The sequence below is a fragment of the Lontra canadensis genome, unplaced genomic scaffold (assembly GCF_010015895.1).
Source record: "Lontra canadensis isolate GAN:19392208 unplaced genomic scaffold, GSC_riverotter_1.0 scaffold201, whole genome shotgun sequence".
NCBI classification, from domain to species: Eukaryota; Metazoa; Chordata; class Mammalia; order Carnivora; family Mustelidae; genus Lontra; species Lontra canadensis.
Genome location: NW_022631195.1, coordinates 1287969 through 1298525, shown reverse-complemented (window position 1 = coordinate 1298525; position 10557 = coordinate 1287969). Strand labels below are relative to the sequence as shown.

Below are 10557 nucleotides of genomic sequence, written 5' to 3'. Positions count from 1 at the left end.
AAAATGCAAACCAAAACCACCACAATATACCACTTTACACGCATTAGAATAGATATTTTTTAAAAAAGGAAAATAACAAGTGTTGGCAAGAATGTAGGGAAATTAGAACCCTCTATCCATCACTGGTGGGAATGTAAAATTGTAGAGCTACTGTGGAAGTCTGCCCGTTCCTCAAAAAGTTAAATGAAGAGTTACCCTGACCCAGCAATTTCACTCCCAGAATTAGACCCAGCAGTACTGAAAGGATCCAAGGGGTGCCTTGCTGGCTCAGCTGGTTAAGCAACTCTTGAATTCAGCTCAGATCATGATCTTGGGGTCGTGAGATTGAGCCCCACATCAGGCTCTGCACTGGATGTGGAGCCTGCTTAAGATTCTCTCTCCTCCTTCCTCTGCCCCAGCCCCCCAAGCACTGCTCATGCACTCTCTCCCTGGACCCCAAAAAGGATCCAAAAAGATACTTGTACACCCACTCACAGTAGCAGTAAGTACAACAGCCAAAAGGCAGAAACACCCAAGTGTCCATCAACAGATGAGTGGATAAACAAAACATGACAAAACAAAACAAAAAAACATGGTGTCTACAAACAAGGTCATTTTTTTTCGGCCATAAAAAAGAACGACATCCTGATACAGGCTACAAAATGGATGAACCTCAAGGACATTGTGCAAAGTTACAGAAGCCGGCTATAAAGGGGAGATAATGTATTATTCCACTTACGAGAAATAGGCAAATTCACAGACAGAAAATAGAACAGAGATTGTCAGCGGCTGTGAGAAAAAGGGGAAAAGGAGAGTTATTGTTTAGTGGGTACAGACTTTCTGTTGCAAATAAGACAGTGGTGACGGTTATACAACACTGTGAATGTATTTAATGCCACTGAACTACATACCTAAAAATGGTTAAACAGTAAATTTTATGTTGTATATATTTTACAATAAAAATGGCAATTATCAACCGTATTATAAAGACACAGAAAAGTATGACTGTTAAGCTTTTAAACTTATAATATGTAAAAATATGTCAATGTGTAGAATTCTTCCCAGTGTGAGTTCTCCAGGATTAAGGAAGTAGCGAAGGTGAGAGCCTGTGTGCTCTCAACAATGTGTGAAAGGAAGCGTATACCAAATCACCAGTGGCAGATCCTCTCTCTACGTGGGGGAGAACTATGTTTTCCTTACCTCTCTCAATTTCTCCAAAATGAACATGCACTGCTTTTGGTTTAAGAAAACTGTTTGTTTGTTTTTAATTAGAAACGTCCCTCATCTGTAACAACACTGTGTGGACAATAAATAAAGGGTCGGGTTGTACGGTGGCCGCGCTCGGCAGAACTCATGGGCCCTCCTCCGCAGTCAGCGTGTGAAGTCCTCGCGGAGGTGGATCCTCTGGTGCTGGCACATGTTGGAACTGTGCCGGAAGGCCTTCCCACACTTGCTGCACTTGTAGGGCTTCTCGCCCGTGTGGATCCTCCGGTGCTGGACAAGGTAAGTACCCTGGCTAAAGGCCTTCTTGCAATCACTGCATTTGTATGGCTTCTCTCCGTGGTGCGACCTTTGGTGGTGGATGAGTCTGGAACTGTTGTGGAAGGCCTTCCCACACTCACTGCACTTGTACGGCTTCTCTCCTGTGTGGATCCTCTGGTGCTGGATAAGGTGTGTGCTCTGGCTGAACACTTTGCCACAGTCATTACATTCGTAGGGCTTCTCGCCGGTGTGGCTTCTCTGATGTTCGACAAGTTTGGTTTTTTGGATGAAGGCTTTCTCACATTCGTTGCATTTATAGGGTTTCTCCCCAGTGTGAATTCTTTGATGTTGGATAAGGTTAGAACTTTGAGTAAAACCTTTGCCACATTCTTTACATTCAAATGGCTTCTCCCCGGTGTGGGTCCGACGATGTCGGATAAGGATCGAGCCGTCACTGAAGGCTTTCCCACAGTCATTACACTTATAGGGTTTCTCTCCAGTGTGGATTCTCTGGTGATAAATAAGGGAAGAATAAGCGCTGAAGTGTTTCCCACAATCACCACACTTATAGGGCTTTTCCCCAGTGTGAATCCTCTGATGTTTCATGAGGTTGGGCCTCTGGTTGAATGTCTTCCCACACTCACCGCATCGGTAGGGGATCTCCCCAGAGTGCATCCTTCGGTGATTGATGAACTCGCAGCTCTGACTGAAAGCTTTCCCACACTCGTCACACTTGTAGGGCTTCTCTTCACTATGAAGCCGCTGGTGTTTGACAAGGTTAGCACTGTACCTGAAGGCTTTCCCACAGTAACCACAATAATGCAATTTTTTCCCAAGAGGAACTTTCTGATCGTCTCTAACAACTAAATTTGCACTGAAGAATTCCCCAGAATCATGGACTATATTTGTCTTTTTTGACCTGTGTACACGTTTATGGTTATTGAGGTATGATCTCTGTTCAAAACTTTGTTCACATATATCACATTTGTGAGGTCTCTGATCAGAGAAGGGGTTTGACCAAAACCCGAGGACTCCCCCAGACTCCCGGATGTTCTCCTCGTTGGCCAGTGTGACTGGCCTCAGGCCTCTCTGCTCTACTAGCTTGTCCAGGCTCTCCTCTGGCTCCCAGACACATGCCTGGGTCTCTCCAGGATCAGGTCCTTGGGGAACAGCCTTCTGGAGTTGATCCAACTCTTCCCCATCAAGCATCTCCCCTGAAGACAACTCTTTGCATCCAGTCCTGGTCCCAGGACCTGGAACAATGAACAAAACATCTTAGGACCACCTGTTCGGACTTGAGAAGGAAAAAAACGAAGATGCTGCGGACTACCTGTTCAGTACCAATTCCGTCACCTCCAAAGTCACAACACCTTGCAGAGATGACAGCCTGTAGCTCAGAGGCTTACAGACTCTGCCCAAGGCTGCAATCTTGCAGCGGTCCAAGTACTTCAACCCAGAGCTGACCAAGTCTGTCTGCCTTCTGCTTAAGTGGGACTGTAGGATACTGGTCCTCAGGAGAAAAGGACAGAAGATGGAAGCTCTGCACCACCACGGAGACCAGAGGGGCCCTGAAAGTCATGGAGGACATGTGACAGACAAAGAAGTGAGCATGAAGCCACTAACAACAGCTAATCCACCCAGAGTCCATGGAAGGAAAACCAGCTGTTTCCTCAGAACAGCAGAGGACCAACATTGTGCCAACCACGGACAAGGGACACACCAAGACCCTCAGCTCTCCCTAGCAGGCTGAACCCATTCTTTGGGCTTTTGTCAGAGGCCTGAGAGGCAACCCTGTTAATCACCAGCCCCTTAAACTCAAGATGCCATACAGAATGCTTCCTTATACCCTCAAGCCTCCATTTCTTACTTCCTGACCAGACAGCCACACATCAACTCCACCTGCGGAAATGTACCACCAGAAGTGCATTCTCTGTGAGAAAGAGAAACATGTACAACTATCCCAAAATGGGGACAACCAAATACTAACAAGAATGGAAAATAACTGTGGTACAATCATATGATAGAACACTGTATAGCGATGAAACAGAACATACTCTGTACAACATGGGAGCCCTCACAACTTCAGACGCCCCGAATGACACCAGACACAGAGCTAAGGGGCAGAGTGGCCTCCCGATGTCAGAGAGAAGGACCCTGTAAGGAGCAATGGGAAATGACAGAGGGAGGTCCAGTGGACTCCCAGGCAAATAGAATTGTTCTGGATTTTGATTTGGAAGATGGTTTTTACAAAAATTCACCGAGTTATAAACAGGATTTATCCTGGTTCTCTAAGAATCGATATTTGATTAAACAAATTTACAAAAGAGAAATAAGAGTTCTTCAGCCAGTGGTTGCTTCCTAGGACATCATCAAGTCGTGCAAAATAAAGCTTATCAGAGTTGTCCACAGCAATGACCAGAGAGCACCCTTCCCACTGGCACTTCCAGCCAAAGTAGCGACTGAGACTCGTGTATAAACACGGACACTCACTGAGTGAAGAAGGAGACAACAGCAGTACACACGGGATCGCTGCACTCCTGTCAAGAAGCAGCCTTCGTCTATGGGTGTGGAACAGAGCACCAGGGAGGGGACAGCGGACACACCAGAGAACACACCGGCATGTGCGTGAGGAGACAGTCTCTCTTCCTTGTAACAGTTTATAATTGCCAAGTGGATAATTTAGAAAAGGAGAATGAAGTAATGGTCTGCATCACTGTGGTCCCATGGGACCCTCCTCACAGGGCATGAGCTCTGAAGGGCAGGGCTCCACGGGGTCCCTCTTCTCCTCTAACCAGCAAGGCCCCCTCTCACCTTCCTAGAAGACTCAACTCAAGAATCTCCACACTGAGGCACCCAAGCTGACAGAGGGGACCTGGACTTCAGCACACGCCATTCCCAGGGTCACCACGCTGCCCTGATGCACCTAGTTCTAAATACCTAACTCACTCAGCACGTACCTTGGATCCCAACAAATGCTTGTTCAGCCACTGCTGGGGAAGCGGCCCCCCTCACGCACCTGAGACACTGACTCTCAGTCGCTCTTTCCCCTCGGCGCCCTGTGCATCCAGGACCCACGGCTCATCCCCTCGTTCCAACTGTGTGATCACCCCAGGCTTGGGACCTGCAGGCCCAGCTCCTGGGAAGAAAACGGGGCCTAGAGTTGGTGCTGAGCATGCAGGGCTGTACGGAGTGTGTCTCATCTGCAACTGGGGCGGCAAGGAGAAGCACAGGCAAAGTGGGGTGACGGGAAGTCTGGACACTCTAGAGGACTGGGGATGGTCATGAAGACGAGATCTGAGATCCAAGTACCGGGAACAAGAGCCCGGTGACTCTTTCCACCTGGAGATATGCAGTCCCTCTATGGAGGAGTCTGTCTTGGGCCTGGGGCAGGGAGGCAAGTCTTATCTGGGCGCTCAGAGGAGAGAAGCACTGACCCAGCCCCACTTGGCCTCTCGTCTGCACAAACCAGGTCTGCCTAGGACCAGAGGAAGAAGTCCCCAGCCCAGCCCCTGCTGAATCATCAGTGCCCAGGGCTGTTCCCTGACCAGCAGCCTAGTGAGGGGACTTACCCAGGGAGACCAGATTCCTGTAGGTCTCCAGCATCACGTCCCTATAGAGGCCCCTCTGAGCAGGGCCCAGACGACCCCACTCCTCCCGGGAGAATAGCACGGCCACGTCCTCAAAGGTCATCTCAGCCTGGAATGACAGGGGCTGCTGCAGGCCCAGGTGTAGGCCCAGGCTGGAACAGCAGAAGTATGCCAGGAATAGCAGCACAGGGGTGACTACAGGCATGATCCCCCAGTACAGGCCAGGGGAGTGACCTGAGTCCCTGGTCACTAAGCCAGTAACTCCGAAGGCTGGCGGAGGGGGTCCCAGGGTCACCCATCCTCTGCTCAGTACCCGAGACCAAGATGCCTGACAGTGTCCGCGAAGACAGAGCAGGCAGGGAAACCCTCTGTGGAGATTTCAGGGAAACTCGATGCTCACCTGGGGCAGGGCAGACAGGTGCAAAGCCGCCATCACCTGGTACCCTGGGCTTCCCAGTGTGAGTCACACTGGTGCTGAAGGAAGAGAGAGGAACACATGGTGGCCCAGCCTGCCCCTCCTGTGGGCAGCTTCAGGGCCACACTCATCCCCATCAGGCTGCAGCTGGTCTCCTAGGCAGACTCTGCTCCCTGCCTGGGGCTGCCCTGCCCGACCCTCCCCCACCGCAGGGACACCTGCAGGGGTAACTCCTCAGGTCATCTGTTCCCCTCAACCTTTCTGACACACCAAGCAGTCTCATTCAGGAGGAAAATGGCAATACTCATTCACTTTATATGCAAGAATAAAGTCAACTTGTTAAGTGTTAAGGACAAACAGAAGTTTAAAAAAATAAATCACAGAAGGTACAGAACAAAATCAAAGTATAGATGGTAAGAAATACCTTAGTAGGAGCAAGTTCAGTGGCTGAATAATGGTTAGAAATAGAATTAAACTCACCTACTAGAAGCACAAGAGTCTCTAATAGATACACACAAAACGCACCTGCATAACCTAAAACAAAGTAACACAGAAAGGCTGAATATAAGACAAGCGCCTGGGGGCTCAGGGGGTTAAGCCTCTGCCTTCGGCTCAGGTCATGATCTCGGGGTCCTGGGATCGAGCCCCGCATCGGGCTCTCTGCTCAGCGGGGAACCTGCCTACACCTCGCTCTCTGCCTGCCTCTTTGCCTGCTTGTAATCTCTGTCTGTCAAATAAATAAATAAAATCTTAAAAGAAAATGAATAACACATATTAGTAAAAGGGAAACCCACCCAGAAGCTGTCACTGCAGACAAGTGTATGTCCACCAAGACACTTGGAACACGGAAAGCCGATGCTAATGGGAGGAGCAGAGAGCAACCGGCAAAGCCCCCTGGAATGACGGATCCCAGCGCGCCCCCCTCAGACACAAGTGGAACGAGTACGGAATAGTTGCTTGAAACAGAGAGATTCCAAGATATATCTTCAAAACTATTAAAAAACACCACACACCAGGCAACAATTCCAAAGAGATACCATTTGGCAAAACATTCTCTGACCACTGGTGTTATGCTGGAAATATATGATTAAAAAGGACCACCTCAGGGGCCTTGGGGGGCTCAGTGAGGTAAGCATCTGCCTTCCGGTCAGGTCACGATCCCAGAGTCCTGAGTTTGAGCCCCACATCGGGCTCCCTGCTCAGCGGGGAGTCTGCTTCTCCCTCTCCCTCTGCCCTTCTCCCCGCACATATGTGCTTTTTCTCAAATAAATAATATCTTTAAAAAGAAAAAAAAGAAATTAGATACAGGGGTGCCTGGGTGGCTCAGCTGGTTAAGCGACTGCCTTCGGCTCAGGTCATAATCCTAGAGTCCCAGGATCAAGTCTCCCATTGGGATCCCCGCTGAGCAGGATGTCTACTTCTCCCTCTTACCCTCCCCCACATGCTCTCTCTCTCTCTCCAATTCTCCTTCTCAAATAAATAAAATCCTAAAAAAAATAAAGAAATTAGACACAGACTAATAAAAGTAATTCAAGAAAAGATGAAAGAAAATAAAGAATACTTGATTTAAAGAAACAAAACATAATCTCAACACTGCTAATAAGACACACAAACATCTGGCAAGTCCAATGGAGGGAGGCAGAAAAGAAATGGAAAAAGAAATACTATTAAGAACAAAAAAGGGGACATAATTCTACATACCATACAAGCAGCAACAGTTGTCAGAGTGCGGTCCAAGACCCTGGGGGCAAAACAGTAGAACTTTATTGAAGGATGTCTAAAAGAGCTATGGAGAAATAGAGAGTGGTAATAAAAAGAAGGACTCAATGTCATCAAAATGTCAGTTCTCCCCAAGTAAATCTATTAATTCTGTATAACCAAAATTGCAACAGGACATAAACATGAAATCTGACCAAAATGACTCAATATCATAATAATGATCCAAGATTAACTAAGGCCAGGCCAGAAGAGAACTGAAGTTAGGCAGACGCATGCCCTACCACATACCAAGACTTACTGTAAGACTACGGTAATAAAAGCGAGCTTTGAACATAGTACAGAAAACAAGGAACAGACTGGTGCGCGTATCAATGACATAACGGCGCGCTAACCAAAATGGTACCGACACAACGGATTTTCCACAGGAAAGTAAAATCCAACTGCTGCCTTCGATGGCACAAAAATATATTTTAAAAACACTGAAGACCTAAATGTTTAAAACAAAACGTATGGCTATTGTAAGAAAATAACATGCAAAATACAGTACATCAAGGAACACTTGTTTTACTCCAAAAATTTCTGTACAAGACACATTAAAAAAACAAGCTGTAGAATCAAAGATACTTGCAAACATACTTAATACTTAAAAAAAGACCTACAAAATGTTTTAAAGTACAAAAAAAAGACCATTTATTTAAAAAAATGAACACATGACAACTTGGGAAATCATAGATAATGAGGGACACCTGCGTGACTCAGTCAGTTAACCGTGTGCCTTCAGCTCAGGTCATGATCCTGGGGTCCTAGGATCGAGGCCCACATCAGGCTCCTTGCTCAGTGGGGAGGCTTCTTCTCACTCTGCCTGTCACTCCCCCTGCTTGTGCTCCCTGAGAAGTAAATAAAATCTTTAAAATTTTTTTTTAAAAATCAGAGTCCAATAAACATCTGGAAAAGGGGAGCCTGGGTGGCTCAGTCAGTTAAATGACTGCCTTCAGCTCAGGTCATGATCCTGGGGTCCTAGGATTGAGTCCCACACAGGAATCCCTGCTCAGTGAGGGGAGGTTGCTTCTCCCTCTGCCCCACCCCCGCTTGTGCTCTCTCTCAAATAAAAATCTTTAATTTTTTTTAAAGATTTATTTATCTAACAGAGATACAGCAAGAGAGGGAACACAAGCAGGGGGAGTGGTAGAGGGAGAAGGAGGCAGGGCTCAATCCCAGGACCCCAGGATCATGACCTGAGCCGAAGACAGACGCTTCACGAGTGAACCACCCAGGCACCCCTCTAATAAATAAAATCTTTTTTAAAAAATCTGAAAAGGGCACGTGGGTGGCTCAGTGGGTTAAGCCTCTGCCTTTGGCTCAGGTTGTGATCTCAGGGTCCTGGGATTGAGCCCCGAGTTGGGCTCTCTGCTCAGCGGGAAGCCTGCTTCTCCCTCTCCCACCCCCCTGCTTGTGTTCCCTCTAGCTGTCTCTCTCTGTCAAATGAATAAATAAATAAAATCTTAAAAAGAAAAAAGTAAGGGTTTTTTAGGGAACCAAATGGGACTGGGGACCCTGCATCTAAGAGCAATTCCACTTCAACAGCTTTCTTTAAAAAAAAAGGGGGGGAGGGGTGCCTGGCTGGTTCAGTCAGTAAAATATAGGAGTCTCGATCTTCTGGCGGTGAGCGCAAGTCCCACTTTCGCATGGAACCTACATTACAAAAAAAGACGTGGGGTGGGGAGGCTGGCTAGCTCAGTTGGTACATCCTGTCACTCTGGACCTCGTGATGGTAAATTCCAGCCAGACACTGGCCACAGAGATTACTTAACACACACACACACACACACACACACACGTTTTTATTCCGTTTTGGTTTTTTAAAGATTTATTTGCGAGACACATAGACAGCCAGAGACCACAGGACGGTAGAGGGGGGAAGCAGGCGCCCCACAGAGCAGGCGGCCGGATTTGGGACTGGATCCCAGGACCCTGGGATCATGACCCAAGCCTAAGGCAGAGGCTTTAACCCACTGAGGCACCGAGGCGCCCCCAAAGTTCCTTTTAAAAGTTGGTGTGTGTGTGTGTGTGTGTGTTTAATGTACTTTCAAAGCACAGAAACAGGTGCACTTTTTATTTAAAAAGTCTTCAGTGTCAGACGTGAATAAAGGCCTCTAGAGAAGAGAAACAGACGTCTGGCCTCTGAAAGGCCGTGGAGCCCCAGAAGCGAAAAAGGGTGGGAGGCAGGCGCCGTGGGACCGGCCCTTCGGGAACTGCTAAAGGCAAAAGGAAGCACGGGAGCTGCGAGGCGCGCGGGGCGGGGGCACGACTGACACAGGCGTTGCCGGGCACCGAGCGCTCCAAGCCAGAGACCGGGTGCGGAGGGAAACCGGGCGGCGCGGCGGCGCGGAAGGGCGGGGAGTACAACCTGCACCCAGAAGCGAGGGCAAGGCCCGGGTCACGCTGCGGGCTGCGGTGAGTCTGGAGAGCTGGTGACCGTCCGCGCGGCGGAGAGGAGCCGGGAAGGGAAAGGGCCTCGAGTCAGCGGGCCAGGAGGGCCCCAGAAGCAGCCCCTTGGGACGACCTGGGAAGAGACCCCAGGGTTCCCCCGAGCCATCATACCGCGGAGGAGGACCCTCGGGCGGGGCGGCGCGGGGCGGGGGCCCGGCAAGGAACAGCCCGGCCAGAGCGGCGGACAGCAGACGCCCGGCTGGGGGACGGCACGGGTCGGGGCTTGCGGCCCATCGGGAAACCCCGAGGCGGGGAACGGGGCATTTCGAGAGGGCTCCGAGAGTGGGAACGGGGCCGGCCCGAGGGACGCCGGGGCGGGAGATACTGTCGACCGCGGGGCGGGGGCCGGGGCATCTCTGTGGTTACAGGGAACGGCCGGCGGCCCGCGCCCGGGAGCCCTCGCGGTCACCACCGCCCTCGCCCGGCCCATACTCACCTCAGCGCCGCAGACGAGCCGCCTCCCGGCCGGGCCGCACTAGCCCCACCCAGCGCACCGACCGCTACCGACCGGAAGTGACGCCCTCACCCCGCGTCCCAGCCGGAGACACCCTCGGGCCGCTCTGGGAAACCGACTCCTTGTCTCAGTAGCTAACCTCGCGGAGGAACCGACAGGCGGTGCCCTAAGTCGGGCGCGCGGCCTAGGTAGCAGTCTGGAACCATAAGCCCGAAACTCCAGAACCCAGGCGGGGGCGAGCAGCTTGGGGATTTGGAGGACCTCGCTTTAGTGAGAGGCTGAAGGCCCTACAGCCCACACAGAACCAGGCGCTTTCCTTTGGAGCTGGGTAGAGAAGCCATGCAACCACCAGGAGAGACAGACACCAGGCTTACCGGTGACATGTTTTAGCACGCTGAAGCCAGGTCCACAGCGGGGCGGGGGGGGGGGGG

At 50.2% G+C, this 10557-nt stretch overlaps 1 protein-coding gene and 1 long non-coding RNA gene across 5 annotated transcripts; both read right to left on the bottom strand.

Moving 5' to 3' along the window:
* Positions 1-1314: 1314 nt before the first annotated feature.
* Positions 1315-7945, bottom strand: ZNF34 (zinc finger protein 34). Of its 4 annotated transcripts, XM_032848382.1 has the most exons (6): positions 7929-7945; positions 7165-7204; positions 5449-5522; positions 5031-5157; positions 4478-4597; positions 1315-2714 (listed from the first exon to the last, which is right to left on the bottom strand). In XM_032848382.1, the coding sequence occupies exons 3-6, from the start codon at positions 5479-5481 to the stop codon at positions 1351-1353; spliced, it is 1644 nt and encodes a 547-aa protein (XP_032704273.1). In that variant the 5' UTR covers positions 5482-5522; positions 7165-7204; positions 7929-7945; the 3' UTR covers positions 1315-1350. The 4 variants fall into 4 exon arrangements, with proteins under 4 accessions (XP_032704273.1, XP_032704275.1, XP_032704274.1 ...); XM_032848384.1 differs by lacking the exons at positions 7165-7204; positions 7929-7945 and adding an exon at positions 5944-5973; XM_032848383.1 differs by lacking the exons at positions 7165-7204; positions 7929-7945 and adding an exon at positions 5682-5886.
* Positions 7946-8023: 78 nt separating this feature from the next.
* LOC116861641 lies at positions 8024-10168 on the bottom strand. Its single transcript, XR_004381516.1, has 3 exons — positions 10109-10168; positions 9590-9745; positions 8024-8069 (listed from the first exon to the last, which is right to left on the bottom strand). It is a non-coding gene; the product is annotated as an uncharacterized LOC116861641 (long non-coding RNA).
* Positions 10169-10557: the final 389 nt, after the last annotated feature.